The 23,581-nt window shown below is 46.0% G+C and overlaps 1 protein-coding gene across 2 annotated transcripts in view; it reads right to left on the reverse strand.

Moving 5' to 3' along the window:
- The window catches only part of LOC149441007 (uncharacterized), a 50,438-nt gene extending 31,123 nt beyond the window's left edge, over positions 1-19,315 (reverse strand). For both annotated transcript variants that reach the window (XM_089657879.1, XM_089657878.1), the window contains exon 1: positions 18,947-19,315. In XM_089657879.1, the coding sequence (XP_089514005.1) occupies positions 18,947-19,022 (76 nt within the window). In that variant the 5' untranslated portion in view covers positions 19,023-19,315. The remainder of the gene's footprint in view (positions 1-18,946) is intronic.
- Between the last annotated feature and the right edge of the window lie 4,266 nt (positions 19,316-23,581).

Raw genomic sequence — 23,581 nt, forward strand, 5'->3', positions numbered from 1 at the left:
GGGGGGATATGATCACCATGTATAATACATAAGGGGGGATATGATCTCCATGTATAATACATAAGGGGGGATATGATCACCATGTATAATACATAAGGGGGGATATGATCTCCATGTATAATACATAAGGGGGATATGATATCCATGTATAATACATAAGGGGGGATATGATCTCCATGTATAATACATAAGGGGGATATGATCACCATGTATAATACATAAGGGGGGGATATGATCTCCATGTATAATACATAAGGGGGATAAGATCTCCATGTATAATACATAAGGGGGGGATATGATCTCCATGTATAATACATAAGGGGGGGATATGATCTCCATGTATAATACATAAGGGGGGATATGATCTCCATGTATAATACATAAGGGGGGATATGATCTCCATGTATAATACATAAGAGGGGATATGATCACCATGTATAATACATAAGGGGGGATATGATCTCCATGTATAATACATAAGGGGGATATGATCTCCATGTATAATACATAAGGGGGGATATGATCTCCATGTATAATACATAAGGGGGGATATGATCTCCATGTATAATACATAAGGGGGGATATGATCTCCATGTATAATACATAAGGGGGATATGATCTCCATGTAAAATACATAAGGGGGATATGATCACCATGTATAATACATAAGGGGGATATGATCTCCATGTATAATACATAAGAGGGGATATGATCTCCATGTATAATACATAAGGGGAGATATGATCTCCATGTATAATACATAAGGGGGGATATGATCTCCATGTATAATACATAAGGGGGGATATGATCACCATGTATAATACATAAGGGGGATATGATCTCCATGTATAATACATAAGGGGGGGGGATATGATCTCCATGTATAATACATAAGGGGGGGGATATGATCACCATGTATAATACATAAGGAGGGATATGATCTCCATGTATAATACATAAGGGGGATATGATCTCCATGTATAATACATAAGGGGGGGATATGATCTCCATGTATAATACATAAGGGGGGGATATGATCTCCATGTATAATACATAAGGGGGGATATGATCTCCATGTATAATACATACGGGGGGATATGATCTCCATGTATAATACATAAGGGGGGATATGGTCTCTATGTATAATACATAAGGGGGGATATGATCTCCATGTATAATACATAAGGGGGGATATGGTCTCTATGTATAATACATAAGGGGGGATATGATCTCCATGTATAATACATAAGGGGGATATGATCTCCATGTATAATACATAAGGGGGGATATGATCTCCATGTATAATACATAAGGGGGATATGATCTCCATGTATAATACATAAGGGGGATATGATCTCCATGTATAATACATAAGGGGGATATGATCTTCATGTATAATACATAAGGGGGGATATGATCTCCATGTATAATACATAAGGGGGGATATGATCTCCATGTATAATTTATAAGGGGGATATGATCTCCATGTATAATACATAAGGGGGGGATATGATCTCCATATATAATACATAAGGGGGATATGATCTCCATGTATAATACATAAGGGGGGATATGATCTCCATGTATAATACATAAGGGGGGGATATGATCTCCATGTATAATGCATAAGGGGGGATATGATCTCCATGTATAATACATAAGGGGGGATATGATCTCCATGTATAATACATAAGGGGGGGATATGATCTCCATGTATAATACATAAGGGGGATATGATCTCCATGTATAATACATAAGGGGGATATGATCTCCATGTATAATACATAAGGGGGATATGATCTTCATGTATAATACATAAGGGGGGATATGATCTCCATGTATAATACATAAGGGGGGATATGATCTCCATGTATAATTTATAAGGGGGATATGATCTCTATGTATAATACATAAGGGGGGGATATGATCTCCATATATAATACATAAGGGGGATATGATCTCCATGTATAATACATAAGGGGGGATATAATCTCCATGTATAATACATAAGGGGGGGATATGATCTCCATGTATAATGCATAAGGGGGGATATGATCTCCATGTATAATACATAAGGGGGGATATGATCTCCATGTATAATACATAAGGGGGGATATGATCTCCATGTATAATACATAAGGGGGGATATGATCTCCATTATTAATACATCAGTGTTTCATATAGTGAACTTGGTGTAGAGTTATTCCCCCTGAGTTCATCACAGAGAACAAGGGGGAGCTCTTTACGTCTGGAGGAAGCGAGATTTAATCTTCTAGTAAGAAAGGTTTCTTCACAGTAAGAGCTGTGAGAATGTGGAATAGACTCCCTCAAGAGTTGGTTGTGGCCAGCTCAGTGGATTGCTGTAGGAAAGTCCTGGATGCTTTCTTGGATACACAGAATATAACTGGATATAACATTTATAGGTAAAGTTGATCCAGGGAATATCCGATTGCCTCTCAGGAGATCAGGAAGGAATTTTTTCCCCTGCAGCAGCAAATTGGATCATGCTTTGCTGGGTGTTTTGCTTTCCTCTGGATCAACTGTTAGTATAGGATTATAACTTTTTTTTTTCTTGTTCAAACATTTTATTGAATTTTCCAAAGCCAATAACAAGCGTAGGACATGCAAAATACATGTACAGTAAAAAAGGGGGACATGTTGAGCTAAGGCAAAAAGGAAAATGTTGTACAAAAACATACAACAGGGAACCATTAGAGAATAATGTAATACAAAAGGGGTTAAAACATGGATATGCTCTAAATAGGGAGTACTATTCCTAAGAACTACATGATGGTTCCATGTAAGGCGTAGGTAAAAAAGCGGTAGCAAGTAGAAAAAAGGAGGGGAAAATTAGGAGAGACCAAGGGGGGGAATAGAGGAGGGGATGGAGGGATGTGTGACTTCTGGAAGAGAAGAGGCAATCTCGGGACTGGACCAATGTATAGTTTGGCACATAGGACCACCATAGAGCAAGACTAGGGGATGTTAAGGGAGGAGCAACGAATCATCAAAATTCGGTGGGAGGAAAAGTTCCACCCAAAGGGTCCAGATCAACAGAAACTTGGGGACAGAGTCCATAATAGTGGCTTCCACTTTGGCGTGAATCATTGCATGTGTAACCTTATTCCTAACTACTAGAATACACAGAGATGGAGACTTCCACGATTTGGCCATAATCTACTTAGCTGTCATAGTGATTTGCATTGGGATTTGGATATGGGAATGAAGATTTAAAAGTGCTATGGTTGGCTCTTTTGATAGTGGCTTTTCAAGAAGCAATGGACAGCATATGAAAACTTCAACCCAAAAAGCTTGGGCAGCCGGGCAAGACCACTAAATATGAAAATATGTTCCTACCATCGCACAGCCCCGAAAACAATCAGAAGTATAGCTGGGGGTATATTTAGCAATCCTCTCCGGCACTAAGTACCATTGAGTCAAAACTTTGTGATTAGTCTCTACAGCTACTACGTTCTGCGAGGAGGACTTGGTACCTGAGCAAATGCGATCCCAATCTGCTCAACTGATGTTCAAGATCTTTCTCCCACTTAGATACATAAATAGGTCTTGGCGAAGACTCAGGACTTAAAAGAAGATTATAGAGAGCAGAGATAAGGCCTCGCCTATGTGGGTCCCTGTAGCAAGAGCATTCAAAAAAGTTCATAGAACAGGCTGAATGGGATTGAAAGGTAAGCAGAGCATAAAAATGCTTCAACTGAAGATATCTGAAGATTTCTGAAGCCGGTATAGAGTGTGACTCATGGAGGGAAGAGAAGGATTTGAAGCCCCTATTGGTCAAGACGTGGTGGGTGTGGAGCAGGTTTGCCAAGGAGCAGTGCTTGAAGGAACATGGGGAGGACCAGGCCAGGGGGAAAGCCAGGTTCTGAAAGTACGGTAGTAGGGGATTATGGGGTGACTGAAGAGAATTGTGGGATTTTAAGTCTGTCCCAGAGCGAAGCATAATGAGACGTATTGGATTACAAGGCGTCCAACGATCTGAAAGTCTAAGCCATAGTAGATTAGCGACTGAGAGAGGATCACAGTCAACCAATTCAAGAATGACCCGTTGAGGGATTTCATGCATCGCATGGTACTTTGGCAATTGTGTAAGATGTGCAGCCTGGTAATACTTGGTAAAATCTGAGAGACCCAGGCCGCCCATAAGCTTAGATTTATGTATGGTTAACCGCAAGGTATACAAGGACGGATGGAACCCCAGATATATGTGTAAGCTCGTTGCTGCAGAATGCGGAGAAAATGTTCAGGCACTGCAATGGGTAAGACTCTAAACAAATATATTTTAAGAAGAATGGACATTTTCTCAGCAGTGATTCTGCCCATTCAGGCCAATGGCAGGGAGGACCATTTGGTCATGAGGCTAGTAAGGTGGGTTAGCATAGGTAAGTAATTGGCAGAATAAAGGCCCGATGGGCTAGCAGTCAGTTTAATACCTAAATAGGGAATGGATTGCTGGGACCAAGTAAATGGTAGAACCTGTTGTAGATGAACCAGCTCCTGAGTAGGTAGGCAGACATTTAATGCTATCGACATTTTGGGGTTAATGTGAAGGCCGGAGATATGGCCGAAATCCTGGAGGAGTCGGAGTAAAGTTGGAGTGGAGGTCAGCAGGGAGGTGAGAAAGAGGAGCACGTCATCAGCAAAGAGGCAAAACTTATAGTGGGAACCTCCTAACTCAAATCTTCGTATATCAGGATTGGCTGTTATCAAGAGGGCCAAAGGTTCAATGGCTAGGACGACGAGCAACAGATGAAGCGGGCAGCCTTGGTGGGTGCCATGAAGGATTAGAAACAAGGCTGACTTGTGCCCCAAGTATCTAACGCAAGCCCATGGTTCACAGTGTAAGGAGGAGATCCACATCAGAAAATGAGTTCCAAAGCCCCAGTGACATAGAATGAAGTCAAGGTAGGGCCACGAGACCATGTCAAAGGCTTTCCTAATATCCAGGGACAAGAAGTAAGTGGGGATGTTACAAGTACAGGACAAATGCGAAAGGAGGACCACGCAGCAATGGGTAATCCGGACACACATTTGAGGGCAGGCAGGTGGCAATGGGTAATCCGGGCACACAGCAGAGGGTAGGCTGGTGGCAATGGGTACTCAGGGCACACAGTAGAAGGGCAGGCTGGCAGGCAATGGATAATCCGGGCACACAGCAGATGGTAGGCTGGCGGGCAATGGGTAAAGTCCGGGCACACAGCAGAGGGAAGTTCAGGCAGGCAATGGGTAGGTCTGGGCACACAGCAGAGGGCAGGCTGGCAGGCAATGGATGATCCGGGCACACAGCAGAGGGCAGGCTGGCGGGCAATGGGTAATCCGGGCACACAGCAGAAGGGCAGGCTGGCAGGCAATGGATAATCCAGGCTCCCAGCAGAGGGGACACAGCAGAAGGAAGGCTGGCAGGGAAGGGTTAAGTCTGGCTTGGCTGTAGGGTCTGGCCACAGCTCAGACCTCTCACAGCCCTCTGGGTCATGAGCAGGGAAAGATCTCCCCACTGGGGTCCTGCTGTGGTCTTTTATCGCCGGAGCAGGATGCTCCCAGGTTGCCATGGCAATGGCAGCCCCAGAGTTGGGTTTCCGGGGCAACAAGCCCCACCCTCTCACTCCGGCCGCACACAGGGAGTGCTGTGCCCACCGAGACACAGGGAGGGGGGCGTGCAGAGACACCTAGGTGGCCTGCATGTGGAGAATCCACATGCAGGCACAGGGGTGCGGCAGACTCCTCAGCGCCAAGCTGAGGAGAGGTGTAATCCTCGCCGCAGGAGGCGGCAGCTCCCTGGTGCCCAGCACACCACTTTATGTGGGCTACGTGCAGGCGCAGGGACATGCAATGGGGTAGGGAGGGTGGAAGAGAGGGAGTGAGGGAGGGGGGACTGTGACAAGAGGATTTTCTCAAGGAGTTTATTATCAATATTAAGGAGAGAAATAGGCCATTGTAAAACTGCTCCAGTAACAGCAGTTGCAACCGTTCCTCCAGCTTGGTGATCTGACACCCTCGGACCCAGCTGCGGGCAGCGTGTTGTAACTGATGTCCCCATTCAGTGAAAGTATCCTGGGGTTTCTTCTTGAGTGCCCAGATCTTTAAGCGGTATGCCTCTGGGGTGAGAGCGTAGCGGGCCAGCAAGTGTTCCTTAACAAAATTATAATCCAAGCAGTAACTGTCGGGTACAGTCCTGAATGCACCTGCAGCCCGACCGGTTAGCTTGCTGCTCATCATGGATGGTGCACAACTGTTCAAAGTCCCCATCCGCCTCCGAGAAAGTTTTAAAAGCAGCATAGGGAATTTTCTTTGGTCTGATTGCAGTCTGGAGAAGGCAGGAGGTTTTCACTGATGTGCGCTGATGAGGCTATACTGATAGGCTGCACTGATTGGCACAGATGAGGCTGCACTGATGTGTACTGATGAGGCTGAACTGATGAAGCAGCAATGATGGGCATTGATGAGGCTGCACTGATGAGGCTGTACTGATGGGCACTGTTAGGCGGCACTATTGGGTACTGATAGGCAGAACTGATGTGCACTGATAAACTACACTGATGGGCACTGATAAGTTGCACTAATTTGCACAGATGGGCACTGATTGGCACTGATGGGGCTGCAATGATAATCAGGGCATTGATTATGAGTGTAAATCATGTACTGAAAACCTTGCTGGGTATCGGATCTCCTTTTCTCATACAGACATAGTGTGTGAGGAAAGGACTAACCGGCAAGTCTGTTTAGATGTGATCAGTTGTGATTGGCCCTTTACCTTGACCTGTAATCAGCAGTGCACCAAAGAATACAGCGGCCACAGAGCGTGCCTACTGCGCACCCTATGGGGTGCACGCAGGAGGCAGGGTTCTGGGAGTACGTCCTTTGATGCTCTTCCAGAACTGGAAGACAGCGGAGCTCAAATATTTTTATTATTATTATTATACAGGATTTATATAGCGCCAACAGTTTGCGCAGTGCTTTACAATATAAAGGGAGACAAAACTACAATACATTTCAGTACAGAAGGAATAGGAGGGCCCGGCTCATGGAGCTTACAATCTAAAGGAAGGGGGAGGTGGTACAAAAGGTGATAACTGTAGGAGATGAGCTGATGAAGGTGGCTCAAAGATAGTTTTTAGGTGGAGGTGGGGTAGGCTTCCCTGAATAAGTGGGTTTTCAAAGAATGCCCAAAAGAAGACAGGGTGGGGGCGTAAGGAGATTGAGGAGGTGAGCTGGAGAGTAGAGAGATAGATCTGGGTGTCACCAGCATAGAGATGGTATTGGAAGCCATGGGAGGTTATCAATTGGCCCAGGGAGGAGGTATAGAGAGAGAAAAGGAGGGGCCCAAGGACAGAGACTTGGAGCACCCCAACAGAAAGGGAAAGAGGAGCGGAGGAGGAGTTGTTGAATGTGATGTTGAAAGTGCACTGAGAAAGGTAAAAGGAGAACCAGGAGAGAGCAGAGTCATGGAGGCCAATGGAGTGGAGTTTACTGAAGAGGTGCGGGTGGTCGATTGTATTAAAGGCAGTGGAAAGGTCTAGGAATATGAGTATGGAGCAATGGCCATTGGTTTTAGCAGTTAGTAGGTTGTTTTAGTAGGGCAGTTTCAGTGGAATGTTGTGGGCAGAAGCCAGATGTAGTGGATCGAGAATGTTGTTTGTCAGTGAGGTAACAGTTCATACAGTTGTGAACAAGGCGCTCGAGGAGCTTGGATCAAATGGGAGCAGGGAGATGGGTCTTAAGTTATTCAAACAGGTTGGGTCCAGCAAGGGTTTTTAAGTATGGGGGTAACCAGAGCATGTTTGAGCGGGGACGGAAAGGTGCCCATGGAGAGTGAGAGGTTGAAGATGCTGGTTAGAGAGTTTAGGATGGAAAAAAAAGGAGGCTGGGATGTAGGAGACAGGGAGAGTGTGAAGCTGATAAAGTTGTGATCGGAGAGAGGAAAAGGTGTTAGAGAGGTTACAGGGAGTGCATAGGTGGGAGAACACAAGGTCAAGGGTGTTGCCATTGGAGTGGGTGGTGGATTTTGTCCATTGTGTTAGAGGGGAGGTTAGGTTGAGTAGTTGAGAAGTGGCTGAGGTGTTAACATTGACTGGGATGTTAAAGTCACCAAGGATGATGGCAGGCACCTCAGAGGAGAGAAAATATGGTAGCCATGCCGTGAAGTTAACAAGAAACCGTGAAACTGGGCCAGGAGCCGGGTAGATGTCTGCGATCCTCAGACAAACAGGAGAAAAGATATGAATACAGTGCACTTCAAAAGAGCAGAGGGACAGAGAGGGAGGTGTAGGAAGAACCTGGAATGTGCTTTGTGGGGAAAGAAGAAGTTTAATTCCGCCTTCTTTTCCTCCACTGGGTCTGGGATATTGAGTCCAGAGGAGGCCACCATGGGAGTGTGCAACTATCACGTACCTGGTGATGGAGGCCAATGAAGAGGGCTTCCCTTTGCGGCTAAGTTCCGGACTCCCCTGAGAGTGGGACAGCGAGAGTCAGGCCCAAAGTTGCACAGGTCGCCTGTAGGAGTGCTGGTTGGTGGTCCACTCAGAAGCACAGCTGGTGCACGGAGATAGGTCTGCAGACAGGAGGTGCCATGTACCTGGATAGTGAGCCTGACGTGAAGAGACAGACCTCCCGTACAACTCCGGCTCAAGGACTGCTGATGGTGGAACAGCGGTCGCAGGAGCACGGTGGGGTATGAGTGCCTGAGATCAGTCCAGTAACAGCTGGAGGGCTGATGAGTTGCAGGCCAGAGCAGGGTGTAGATGTATCTGTGCAGGATGGATGGATGCCGGAGCACCGTGTGCTGAGGATGCAGGGTCAGACGAGCCGGGTTTGATATTGGTGAGACAGATCAGGCTTAAAGCGGCAGGTGGAAGAGTAGTCGGGTCACAGGCCAGGTTCAGTAACAAGAGATCAATCAAATAGGAGCAGGCAGAAGAATAATCCGAGGACAAGCCAGAGGTCAGGGCAGGAGGCGATCAAGCAGAAGTCAGGAACAGGCTGGTTTGGCAACAGGAATCAATCACGGAAGCCAGGAAACATGAGCATGGGGAAAAGACCATACGGCAGTGAGATAACCACAGCAGACAGTTTAAATAGCCCTTCCGGGATTTGGATGTTTACTGGATAGTCGGTTCAAGCCGAGGTCAGGTACCAGGTGGGAATCAGAGCAGTTGTAGTCAGATGGGATAGCCGAGGTCATACACAGAGGAGCGAGAGGGAGAGAGTATCCGTAAGCCAAGCCGAGGTCAGATCAGGGGTAAATCAGAGTAGACAGGTCCAGGAGCAAGCCGAGTCGGTAACAGGTAATCACAAGTCAGAACCACAGGAAACAGAAAACAGGAACAGGGTACGGGGAGCTAGAGATCATCCATCAACCAGAGGAAGTGATGAGCCTCCCTATAAAGGCTGTCTGGCACCAGACTGAGGCTGATGTGTCCTTCTGCGGCCATGTATTGGCAGAAACACCAGATCTTCCAGAACTCCTGCCGTGGACAGGACCCTGACAGCAACTGGAGAGACAGAGTCAGATTCCTAGAGCCAGGTTTCGGTAATAGCAAGAAGGTTGAGGGAGTCGGAGAGGAAGAGGTCATTGATAGAAGGAAGTTTGTTAGAGACTGAGCGGACATTCCAGGGGGCTGGTGCATGGAAGCAGGGGAATTGAGATAACAGAGGGTTGCGGCTGATGCCAGTGAAGGGCTGCTTCTGTGGGTTGGAGTTTGATGGTGGAGGGCTAGGGTTTGGGATGATGACTTCGGAAGTTAGTAGTAGTAGGAGGGTGAGGGAGGTGAGATGGGTGCAGGATTTATATGAAGACCAATGCTGCAGTGATTTTGGAGCTGTGACATTATGTGGGCTAAGAGAGCAGGAGATGATAAGTGCAAGAATATTGAGAAGGCAGACGTGAGGGTGATATGTACAGGTTGTGGGGTGGGGAGGAGGGGTAATCGAGAGAGTTTGAGGCGAGAGGGCATTATAGCAACAAAGGGAGTTAGTAAGAGTATGTTGGAGAGTGAGGAGAGATAACAAAGGAAGGCTGACAGAAAGAGATGATAGAAGAAAGAACACTTGCAGACTACTTGGGGTGGAGCACTAATGTTTGTACTTGACTTGCACAAAGTATTCAAAAATTCTTGGAATTTTTTCACCTAGATAATAAAAAATAAAAACCCCAATAGTGCTCAAATACCACCAAAAGAAAGCTCTATTTATGTGAAAAAAATTATATAAATTTAATTTGGGTACAGTGTTGCATGGCCTTGCAATTGTCAGTTAAAGTAGCACAGTGCCGAATAGCAAAAAATGCCTTGGTCATGAAAGTTTTAAACCTTCTGGAGGGCAAATGGTAAAGGGAGAGTGCTACTGAGTGCTACTGTTTTCACTGTTTTGCAGTATTACACCATACAGTTGTGTTCAAAATAATAGCAGTCAGACATCACTAACCAGATCAATCACTGTTTTTGGTGGAAATGATATTCCTACATGGCAAATAATTTCCTAGCAGGTGTAGTAGAGTAATAGAAATCCAACAGACCCAACAGTCATGACATGCATGCTGCTGATTCTGTCATTGAATCACTCATTGAAAGGGGCGTGTTCAAAATAATAGCAGTGTGGGGTTCTATTAGTGAGGTCATTCATTCTTTGAAAAACAGGTGGCAATTATTGCCCTTATTTAAGGAAGGAAGGCAGCAAATGTTGGACATGCTGGTTACAGTGCATTTCTCTCTGAAATTCTGAGGAAAATGGGTCATTCTAGACATTGTTCAGAAGAACAGCGTACCTTGATTAAAAAGTTGATTGGAGAGGGGAAAACATATAAAGAAGTGCAGAAAATGATCGGCTGCTCAGCTAAAATGATCGCAAATGCTTTAAAATGGCAACCAAAACCTGAAAGACGTGGAAGAAAGCGAAAAACTACCATTGGAATGGATAGGAGAATAGCCAAAATGGCGCGGACTCAGCCAACAATCAGCTCCAGGAAGATGAAAGAAGGTGTGAATTATCTGTGAGGACTGTTACAATTAATTTCAATAGTTTTTATTGAAGTTTTAATAACAAGACATTGTAGGTTCAGTTATAAATAATGTAGTGCAGGAAAGTAAACAAAACAATATTTTCCCCACCATTTGGCTGGGGGTAATACTAGAATAAGTGGCGTTGGCATGAGAGGTATGCTCAGTATATTCTGAACCAGGTAAGGTTGCAGAAGAGATCTATAGGGGGTGGAGAACAAGGAGTCGGGAAATAGGGGAGGTGGGAAAGGGGAGAGGGAAGGGAAGGGTAAGTGCACCAGTCTAGGCAGATGGGTCAAGGTATTTTATAGTGAATTTATCAGAATTTTACAGAGCAGTTTGGGTTTTGTAACCTTCGAGACGAATGGAGCTTAAATGTGTGATAGGTAGAATTGTTTAGGGCAGATCTTTTTCCATATCACATTGGAAGTTAAGATCTGTTATCAGTGAAGTAAGAGAAGGGGATTTAGTAGTGTTCCATAATTTTGTTACGTTTATTTTAGCTGCCGATAATGTGTGGATAATAATGGTACGGGAGTCTCGAGGGAAATCGTTGATTCCAATATGGAGGAGTGCTAGAGCAGCGTTTGGGGTTATTGGAGTTTTAGATAATGTTGAGAACATTTGGAAGACGCTGTTCCAGAAGGATTTGAGGGATTTGCATGTCCATAGTGTATGGAGCGTTGATCCTATTTCTCCGCATTGTCTCCAACAGGAGGAGGAGTGTTGTGGATAATATAGTGAAAGTTTAACGGGTGTTAAGTACCATTGATGTAGTATTTTTAGGTACGATTCTCAATGAGAACTACATCGTGAGGCTCTATAGGTGATGGTGAATGTTTTTTCCCACAAGTGTGGAGGTATTGGCTGTAGGAGCGTTTTTTCCCAGTTAATTAAGGAGGAAGATTGTAGGGTGAATAGTGAGTGTACTATTACTGTGTAAAAGGTAGAGATACCTTTACTTGGATATTTTGTTTTGTTAAAAAATTGGTATGCGGTGGTAGGAACTTTCATAAAATGAGGAATATTTGTTCGTAAGCAGTGAGCTATTCTCAGGTAGGTGAAGTATTCGGTTGCGGGTAGATTAAATTTATTGTGGAGAGTCTGGAACAATTCCAAATTGTGATTTGTGTAGAGATCTTTTATGTCGGTTAGGTCGGATTTTTCCCATTGTAATAGAGTTAGGGATGGAGTGATGAGGTGTAGTATATTGATTGGGGTGGGTATGTGTTTAGTATTTTCAAATTTAGTAGTTGTGAGGTTGTACCAGGCTTGGAGAGAGGCTTGGATACAAGGGTGTTTAAGTAGGTATTTGGTTTGGGGTATTTGCGGTGTGAAGAGTATGTTTCGAGGTAAAAGTGGGAGCAATGGGAGTGTTTCCATGGCAGACCATAATTTTTCTTTTGTTGGGTGCCACCAAAAGTATATTTGGTCAAGAAGAGTCGCATTGTAGTACGATTTTAAGTGTGGAAGGCCTGATCCTACTCTGGATGTTGGACGTAATAGTAGATTTGTAGTACATCTGGGTTTTTTAGAATTCCAGAGGAATTTAGAGAAGAAGATATGTTTGTAGTTTAGAGAAGAAGATATTGGGAATGGGAATAGGGAGAGTGCAGAATATGTATAGAATTTTTGGTAATATGAACATTTTCAGAGTCGCTACTCGTCCCAGTTTGGGGAGTGATGATGTAGGGAGTGCTGAGATTTCTCGTGGAATGGATTCAAGTAGTAATTTATGATTTGCAGGGTATAATTGGTCTATTGTTGCGGTGAGTTTAATTCGTAAATAGGGTATGTTGTGTTGTTCCCAGGAGAAGGGAAATTGTTTGGCTAGTGATGTTTGGGTATGGATAGGTGTGTGGAGATTTAAGATGGAGGATTTAGGTTCGTTAAGTTTGTAATAGGAAACTTCCGAATAATTTTGGAGAATTGAACGAATCGTTTGGAGAGATTTATGTGGGTTGGTTATCATTAGTATGATGTCGTCTGCGAGTAAACTGATTTTGCGTTCTGTGTGGAGGTGAGTAATTCCTGAAAATGATGGGTCGTTTCTTAGTTTTGAAGCTAAGGGTTCAATGAGTAGTGTAAATAATATGGGGGATAAAGGGCAACCTTGTCTGGTGCCGTTTGTGATGTTGAAGGGATCTGATAGTGTTCCATCTGTTAATACTTTGGCAGAGGGATTGGAGTAGAGGAAAAAGATGGCTGATAACATCCAATCCGTGATGCCGAATTTTTGTAGGGTTAAACGCATAAACTGCCAGTGTATTCGATCAAATGCTTTCTCCGCGTCTAAGGATAGTAGTATGGAGGGCTGTTTGGAGAATTCTAGGTTATGGAGAAGAGATATGATTCTCCTAGTTGCGTCAGGAGCTTGGCGACCGGGGATGAATCCTACTTGGTCTGGGTGGATTAATGTAGGTAGGTAGGGGAGGAGTCTTTGGGCTATTATTTTAGCATATAGCTTTATGTCTGTGTTGAGTAGTGATATTGGTCTATAATTCTGGACATTTAGAGGATCTTTATCGGGTTTCGGGATAGTCGTAATTATGGATTGTAGCATTTTTTTGGGGAATGAGGCTGTAGAGGTACTGTTACAATTAGAAGACGCCTATGTGAAGCCAAGCTATCTGCAAAAAGGCCCCGCAAAGTCCCACTGTTGAAAAAAAGACGTGCTGAAGAGGTTACAATTTGCCAAAGAGCACATTGACTGGCCTAAAGAGAAATGGCGCAGCATTTTGTAGACTGATGAAAGTAAGATTGTTCTTTTTGGGTCTAGTGGGCGGAGACAGTTTGTCAGATGACCCCCAAACACTGAATTCAAGCCACAGTACACTGTGAAGACAGTGAAGCATGGTGGTGCAAGCATCATGATATGGGGATGTTTCTCATACTACGGTGTTGGGCCTATTTATCGCATACCAGGGATCATGGATCAGTTTGAATACATCAGAATACTTGAAGAGGTCATGCTGCCTTATGCTGAAGAGGAAATGCCCTTGAAATGGGTGTTCCAACAAGACAATGACCCCAAACACACCAGTAAACGTGCAACATCTTGGTTCCAGACCAACAAGATGGGCATTATGGAGTGGCCAGTCCAATCCCCGGATCTTAATCCAATAGAAAACTTGTGGGGTGACATCAAAAATGCCGTTTCTGAGGAAAAACCAAGAAATAGAGAAGAACTGTGGAATGTGGTCCAATCATCCTGGGCTGGAATACCTGATCACAGGGGCCAGAAGTTGGGTGACTCCATGCAACACAGATGTACAGCAGTTCTCAGAAACAGTGCGACTACAACCAAATATTCATGAAGTCATTCAAAGGAAAGCAAAATCTTCAAACATTTCTCAGTTTATATAGTGAATGTTTGAGTTTGTAAAGAAGAATACAAACACTGCGATTTTTATGAACCGTCTAATATTCACTTTTCTTCAATTATTTTAGAGGAACAACACAAATTTGATGTATTTTTCTTCCTGTTTTGATTTGGAATAGAATGTGTCGTGTTCCCAATGCATTTGTGTGGATGGAAATAAAAGCTATTAGAAGGATTTTGAGCTTTATTCCCTTTTTTCAACACACTGCTATTATTTTGAACACAACTGTATATATTTTTTTTCTCTGTACCGATCATCCTTTTTCTGGCGAGTGATTTCTGTTGATCCTGGAGGTTGGAGGCTGGTCGATATTACATTTTGGAGGTCTAAGGCATACTGTATATCCTACCTGCAGTGGGGGAAGTCCATGTACACCTGGTGATTGGAGGCTGTATTGATTGGGTCCAAAACCCAAAAATAAGGTGTTTTTTTCACCACTATCTGGTGAGTGCGGTATGTGATCTGACTAGCACAGTGTGAACACGGGTCGAGGGTCTTTTTGGATAACGACTTTTCAACTGTATTCTACTCACCTTATTCATTTTAATAATTTGGAGTGGGACTATTCTATTTAATTTATAGAAAATTTTTATTTTTTACTTTATATGTATTATAGTTTTTTTGGATTATTTCCTTTATTTAATATTTATTGTAATTTATTTGCGCTGTTTTATGGTTTCATTTTTTTTTGTGTTTACACTAATGAGTAGCAGCATTTGTTTAGGAATAATTTTGCGTTTTTTTTTGGCACTTGTGTTTGTTTAATAAATATCACAATGTTTTTACTAACTCCTGCGCTTTGGCTAAATTGTTGACTTATTCCGTCTTGGAATTGGCTCATGTGACAGTGTGACCTAATTGCTGAGGCATCCGCCAATGGCTTGTAAACACCCCAGAAATGGGAAAGGAAGCTTGCTTGAGAAATGATGAATTGCTAGCAGTGAAGTGGAAGGAAAAACAGTATGTGATCCTCCTGTCTTCTATTCACACAGACACAACAGTCCAACTTTCCATGGCAGCTGGTGTTGAGAAGCCCCTCTTTGGGGCCCAATTCCCAGTGGAGTGGAGGAAGGGGTGAGTATACAGCTTTCTCCTCTCCCCTGGACAAAATAAGCAGTTTACATTTGCAGTACAGGCACAGCCCAACTGCAGGGGAAACCTTTTTTTGTCTGGAGTTGGGCTTTAACCGCTTCCTGACCGCCCTATAGCAGAACTACTGCTACAGGGTGGCAGTGCTGCACAAAATCACGTATATATATATATGTAATTTTGCATCTCCAGGTAGGGGGCGCGTGCGTGCCACCCAACCTGACGCCATTGGAGGCTACAGATGTCGATCACCAGGTCCCGGCCGGCAATCGCGGGTATCACTGACAGGAGAGAGAACTGTGTGTAAACAACACGGATCTCTCTCCTGCCAGCAAGGACATGCTGCTTTGTATCTCTCTGCACAGCATGTCTCCCTAATAAAACACACACAGCACACAGTTAACCTTTTGATCGCCCCAGATGTTAACCCCTTCCTGCCCCGTCCCATTAGTACAGTGGCAGCGCTTTTTATTAGCACTGATCACTGTATTGGTGTCACTGGGGATTTCAGTGGCCATTAGTCAGTTCCTCCCTCAGTGTCAGAATGCTCGCTACAGTCCCACTATAAGTCACTGATTGCCGCCATTACTAGTATAGAAAAGGAAAACAAATTCCAGTATGTAGTATATTGTGTGTAATATATATGTATTGAAGACATTGAAACATATACTGTTCATTCTTGGACAGGCCAGTGATAAGACCACTTTACACACCAAAAGGACTCCTTACTATGTTAATGCATGCAGGAGGTAAGTACCTCACCTTTGTTGGGTTAACCTGTTTTTGTGTAAATCTATGGAGAGTCAGGGGAAGGTTAAGAGCAGGTTAGTTGCAAATAGATTGGGAAAAGTCTTAAATATTCATGATGTGCTTGTTTATGGTGGAGAGCAGATTTGCCATAAACAATACAAGTAGTATCTATTTAACTTTTTAATTAAGAGCTATGCATACAGCTAGTCTAGGTCTAGACACATAAGATCAAACATGCTAATAAAAGGGGCCAATCAGAGTGCTTGCCATTGTACTGAATGGGGAAAATGTTTATATTAACTCAGGTCACAGAACAAATGGGACAGAGCACAAGTGGGGATACCTGAGTGAGAGCACAAGTGGGGATACCTGGGTCAGAGCACAAGTGGGGACACCTGGGTCAGAGCACAAGTGGGGACACCTGGGTCGGAGCACAAGTGGGGATACCTGGGTCGGAGCACAAGTGGGGATACCTGGGTCGGAGCACAAGTGGGGACACCTGGGTGAGAGCACAAGTGGGGAAACCTGGGTGAGAGCACAAGTGGGGACACCTGGGTGAGAGCACAAGTGGGGAGACCTGGGTGAGAGCACAAGTGGGGACACCTGGGTGAGAGCACAAGTGGGGACACCTGGGACGGAGAACAAGTGGGCACACCTGGGTCGGAGCACAAGTGGGGACACCTGGGTCGGAGCACAAGTGGGGGACACCTGGGCCGGAGCACAAGTGGGGACACCTGGGTCGGAGCACAAGTGGGGACACCTGGGTCGGAGCACAAGTGGGGACACCTGGGTCGGAGCACAAGTGGGGACACCTGGGCCGGAGCACAAGTGGGGACACCTGGGTCGGAGCACAAGTGGGGACACCTGGGTCGGAGCACAAGTGGGGACACCTGGGCCGGAGCACAAGTGGGGACACCTGGGTCGGAGCACAAGTGGGGACACCTGGGTCGGAGCACAAGTGGGGACACCTGGGCCGGAGCACAAGTGGGGACACCTGAGCCGGAGCACAAGTGGGGACACCTGGGTCGGAGCACAAGTGGGGACACCTGGGTCGGAGCACAAGTGGGGACACCTGGGCCGGAGCACAAGTGGGGACACCTGGGTCGGAGCACAAGTGGGGACACCTGGGCCGGAGCACAAGTGGGGACACCTGGGTCGGAGCACAAGTGGGGACACCTGGGTCGGAGCACAAGTGGGGGCACCTGGGTCGGAGCACAAGTGGGGGCACTTGGGTCGGAGCACAAGTGGGGGCACCTGGGTCGGAGCACAAGTGGGGGCACTTGGGTCGGAGCACAAGTGGGGGCACCTGGGTCGGAGCACAAGTGGGGACACCTGGGACGGAGAACAAGTGGGGACACCTGGGCCGGAGCACAAGTGGGGACACCTGGGCCGGAGCACAAGTGGGGACACCTGGGTCGGAGCACAAGTGGGGACACCTGGGTCGGAGCACAAGTGGGGACACCTGGGCCGGAGCACAAGTGGGGACACCTGGGTCGGAGCACAAGTGGGGACACCTGGGTCGGAGCACAAGTGGGGACACCTGGGCCGGAGCACAAGTGGGGACACCTGAGCCGGAGCACAAGTGGGGACACCTGGGTCGGAGCACAAGTGGGGACACCTGGGTCGGAGCACAAGTGGGGACACCTGGGCCGGAGCACAAGTGGGGACACCTGGGCCGGAGCACAAGTGGGGACACCTGGGTCGGAGCACAAGTGGGGACACCTGGGCCTGAGCACAAGTGGGGACACCTGGGTCGGAGCACAAGTGGGGACACCTGGGTCGGAGCACAAGTGGGGGCACCTGGGTCGGAGCACAAGTGGGGACACCTGGGCCTGAGCACAAGTGGGGACACCTGGGCCGGAGCACAAGTGGGGACACCTGGGCCGGAGCACAAGTGGGGACACCTGTGTCAGAGCACAAGGAGAATACATGGGACAGAGCACAAGGAGGATACATAGGACAGAGCATAGGTCAGGACACGGGTGACAAAACATTTACAAGTATTCAGCTGGATTCCTGTCATCTGTAACAAATATCTTTATCGGAATAAATGCATCTCTGGCAAAAGAACTCTCATATATGATTTAAGACAACACAGTATATATACTACCATTTGTAGACACTATAACTTTCACATAAAGCAATTAATTTACATGTATTGGGATTGTTTCTAGCAAAGACACGGAGCAGTATGCATTTTGGCCTAAATTTATGACGAAATTTGATTTTTAAAATTTTTTTACTGGACATGTTTTATAGCAAAAAGTCAAAAATATTGCTTTTTTTAAACTTTGTCGGTCATTTTTTTTGTTTATAGCGCAAAAAATAAAAAAAAACACAGAGGTGATCAACTACCACTGAAAGAAAGCTCTATTTGTGGGGGAAAAAAAAGACTAAAAATGTAATTTGGGTGCAGCATTGCATGACCGCGCAATTGTCAATTAAAGTAACGCAGCTCTGTATCGCAAAAAATGGCCTGGTCAGGAAGGTGGGGGGGGGGGGAATCATCTGGAGAGGAAGACAGGAAGTACAGAAGAATTTTGGTCTGCCAAATTCCCACAATAATTTTCCAAGACTGCAAACCTCAACATCAATCCTTAAACATATACTGTGCACCCATGGGTACATGAACCTGAACCTCATCCCCAACTAGAAAAATGAGATGGAGCCTTCAATCTACGGGACATACTGTATTAGTCAGTTTAGAGTACCTACTGTGTGTTCCTTCTGTCTCTGGATCCGGTCTGTCTCCATACTTTCCTGCGCATAGAGATATTATCCTACAGATCATCGGTATTCAGTCTTTGCTCCCGGAAAGTCACCCTTTGTCTGTAACTTGCTTCGGTGTTAGGGAATGTCTATGTGATCTGAATCGGTGCTAGGGAATGTCTATGTGATCTGAATCGGTGCTAGGGAATGTCTATGTGATCTGAATCGGTGCTAGGGAATGTCTATGTGATCTGAATCGGTGCTAGGGAATGTCTATGTGATCTGAATCGGTGCTAGGGAAAGTCTATGTGATCTGAATCGGTGCTAGGGAAAGTCTATGTGATCTGAATCGGTGCTAGGGAAAGTCTATGTGATCTGTATTCATCAGAATTTCTTTCACTTTCACTTCTGCTTAGCAGCAAATTGCAACCAGAGCTCCTAACTGTCCCACCTTTGGAGAAACTGTTAAAACCATGTCTCTGTGTTCCTGCTATTAGAGTATAGTATTCATTTAGTTTTAGTTATTTAGTTACCGTATTTGCCGGCGTATAAGACGACCCCCTACTTTTCCTGTTAAAATATAGGGTTTGAGCTATACTCGCCGTATAAGACTACCCCTCTTCCAACGCACACCAAATAAAAATGAAAAAAACATCAGATTTGATTTCAATATGGTATTCTATTTCAGTATGGTATTCCAATGATGGGGTGCTATTCCTCCCACTGACACCAATGAAGGGGTGCTATTCCTTCTACTGACACCAATGATGGGGCACGATTCCTTGCTCTGACACCAATGATGGGGCACTATTCCTCCCACTGACACCAATGATGGGACACTATTCCTCGCTCTGACACCAATGATGGGGCACTATTCCTCCCACTGATACCAATGATGAGGCACTACTCCTCCCACTGACACCAATGATGGGGCACTATTTCATCCACTGACACCAATGATGGGGCACTATTCCTCCCACTGACACCAATGATAGTCCCCCATCATTAGTGTCAGTGTGTGAGGAATAGTGTCCCATCATTAGTGTCAGTGGGAGGAATAGCGCCCCATCATTGGTATCAGTGGGAGGAATAGTGCCCCATCATTGGTATCAGTGGGAGGAATAGTGCCCGGTATCAGTGGGAGGAATAGTGCCCCATCATTGGTGTCAGTGGGAGGAATAGTGCCCCATCATTGGTGTCAGTGGGAGGAATAGTGCCCCATCATTGGTGTCAGTGGGAGGAATAGCGCCCCATCATTGGTGTCAGTGGGAGGAATAGTGCCCCATCATTGGTATCAGTGGCAGGAATTGCGCCCCATCATTGGTTTCAGTGGGAGGAATAGCGCCCCATCATTGGTATCAGTGGAAGGAATAGTGCCCCATCATTGGTTTCAGTGGGAGGAATAGTGCCCCATCATTGGTATCAGTGGAAGGAATAGTGCCCCATCATTGGTATCAGTGGCGGGAAAAGTGCCCCATCATTGGTATCAGTGGGGAGAATAGTGCCCCATCATTGGTGTCAGTGGAGGGGGGAATAGTGCTCCATCGTTGGTGCCAGTGGGGAGGTTTCGAGAGCTTTCAAGAGCTCATGCTTGAGACGAACTTGGACGATCAACATATTCGATCAGGGACCGATTGCCAGCTTGTGTTTTAGAGAGTGAGGCCCAGGGAATTGAACATGGAGGTATTATGCTTGAGCGCAGGTTATGACCATTGTGCTTCCATCTGTTGCAGTCGGTTGGATGCTGGTTGATGGGAGTCTGCAGGGATGATGTTCCACGATTTTAGTAATTCGATGCCTGCTTCTAGGGATTTAATTGTGTAAAATCTGACTTGGTATTTGACATTCAATTTCGTAGGGAAGCCCCATTCATATCCGATGTTATGATTTCGTAAAGCTTTAATTATGCTGAGGAGCTTCTTATGGTTGGAGAGTGTGGCTTTGGATAGGTCTGCGAACAATTTGATGTTTGCTTGGGCTGGAGGAGTGGAGGTCGAATTTCTTGCTGCCATCATTATTCTTTCCTTTACGTGGAAAAAGTGTATGCGCGCCAATATGTCTCTGGCAGGAATGACGGTTTGGGGATTCTATGTGCTCGACCTATAGCCAATTCTACATCTGTGAGGGTAGGGATGAGAGTTTTCATATATTGTTGTATGTATGGGACTATGAAACTGTGGTGATGGATTCTGGGATCCCACGGAATTTGATGTTGTTTCGCCTGGAGCGATCTTCTAAATCTGCCAATTTGAGATTGATTTGTTCGATGTCTGCCTCATGGTCTGTGTGTGCATCTATGAGGTCGTTATGTGCGGTGCACATTTCCCCTAGTTTATTTTCAATATGGCAGATACGGTTTTCTTGAATTTGGACCGCATTTGAAATTTGAGATGATGATGCCGTCAGGTCATTATATAGTGTTTGTCGCAAGGAAAGGAGCATGTTCTTCATGGAAATCTCTGTGATAGGTTGGTCAGAAGCAGGATAGGATAGGTTGGTCAGAAGCAGGATAGGATAGGTTGGTCAGAAGCAGGATAGGATAGGTTGGTCAGAAGCAGGATAGGATAGGTTGGTCAGAAGCAGGATAGGATTCGATTAGAGATGGAGCAGTAGCTGATAGAATAGTAGCTGAGAGAGAAGGCTGTCTGTCAGGGGGTGATCCTGTGTCCAGTCTGGGTCTGGATTTTCCCGGGCTGCTGGATGTAGCAGACGGGGGGGAGAGGACTCACCAGGGTCCCTTGGATACAGCGATCCCTTCAGCCTGGGTCTGGAATGTATGTTGCCTGGAGATCTGTATTCTCTCCCTGCTGTGCTGGCTGTGTTGAGTGGCCGTTTTGCATGCAGCCGGCGCCATCTTGGCTGCTGGGGCTGAGAGCAGGGAAGAAGCTGGTCATTTTACCAGGGTGTCCCGGCGTTTTCCGACGTCAGGTCATGGTCCTGTCGGATGGCGAGGGGTTAATGTTACAGCTGCTGTGGTTTATATTCCCTGGGGCCGTAGTGTGCTGTGATTGGGCTGGTGGCGAATAGAGCTCTCCTCACTGAGCGTCCATCCTCTGAGCCGGCCGCGCATGCGCCCCCACCTCAGGACTTTTGATGTGCTTTAAGTAAATGAAGCAAAATTGCCCAATCTAATAGAGATCTATGGAAAAGTGTGGATATCCAATAAGAAAACCGCGGGTACACTGCAATGCACCCACACTGCAGGTAAACCGCTGTGGATCTGTGTGAAAAGGGCCTAAATGGTCAATGTGAGATGTGTGTACTGAATGACCCCGCCCCCTCATGATGTCATTGACCAAAATGGACATGTCCATATATGGTCAATGACATCATCGGGTGACCCCCGACTTCTGGGGGGAGTAGAGATGTCATTAGGAATTGGTATGCAACATGAGTGGTCAGGTGTCGGCGCCTGTAGCCTGCGTGGGTGTGATTAGAGGCCACAACCTGGGTTCAATCCATCACCACCACCAGGAGCTCTGGTAAAGACAAGGCACTCTTTAGACTCTGCAACCCCCAGCACACCACCATGATAGCGGCATTGAAGGGCAGGCAAGCTGACGGCAGGGAGAGGACACTTAGGCAACTATTTGGCGAGGCTGCGATCCAGTACTGTAGTACATGTACTGGGTCCAAATCCGGACCGTGGTCCGCCATTTACTGATGCCTGCAATATATGATACAATATGATATAACAGCCAGCTAAAGTGCCCAAAGTGTATTTCTAGGCAATTTTTTTAAATTTAATTTCAGATAAAATAGGGCAGGGGTTAGATTCTCTTTTATTGCTGTTTTCAGGGAAGGGCACAACATGGGAGGTACAGCAGGTCTTTCCCTTTCATTACAATGCAGCACTCCCCCCTTCCTCCCCCTCCCCCCTCCCTACACTCTCCTACCTTATTTACACAAGATGGGAAGCACAGCAGGGCTGGGCAAAGGGTAGAACTTTTCAAGTTAAGAAGTAGGTGATGCGGTCCGAGCAATCATACACCCGCTTATTACATGAAATGTCCCGCACTTTGTCCAGCCCTGCTGTGCTCCCCATCTTGTGTGAATGAGGTAGGAGAGTGTGGGGAGGGGGGAAGAAGTGCTGAATTGTAATGAAAGGGACAGGAGTCTGTAATGGGGGGGACTGTGATGGGGGGGGGGGGGGTCTGTGATCGGACTGTGATGGGGGGTCTGTGATTGGGGGGCCTGTAATGACGGGTCTGTGATTAGAGGATCTGTGATGAGGGGTCTGTGATCGGGAAGTCTGTGATGGGGGAGATCTGTGATGAGGGGTCTGTGATGAGGGGGTCTGTAATTAGGGGTCTGTATTTGGGACGTCTGAGATGAGGTGTCTGTGGTTGGGGGGCTCTGTGATGGGCCTCTCACCCACAACTGTGGCTGGTAGTTGAAGGGGTCTGCAGCTGGGGGACTTATCGAAATCTGGAAGCCCCCATTAACAAGCCCCCCCCCCATGTGAATGAGTAGGGGCTACATGGTACCGCTACTCATTCTCAAAAAAAAAAGTGTAGTGTAAAAAAATTACAGAAAACAAAGATAGAAAAAATTTTGCCGCCCCGAAAAAAGAAAAACACTGCTCCTCTCTCGACAAAAGAAACAAAACACTGATAGGTAATTGAGGGAATATTACATTTG

This window comes from Staurois parvus, unplaced genomic scaffold (genome assembly GCF_062004578.1).
Source record: "Staurois parvus isolate SC_StPar_1 unplaced genomic scaffold, SC_StPar_1.0 ptg001037l, whole genome shotgun sequence".
NCBI lineage: Eukaryota > Metazoa > Chordata > Amphibia > Anura > Ranidae > Staurois > Staurois parvus.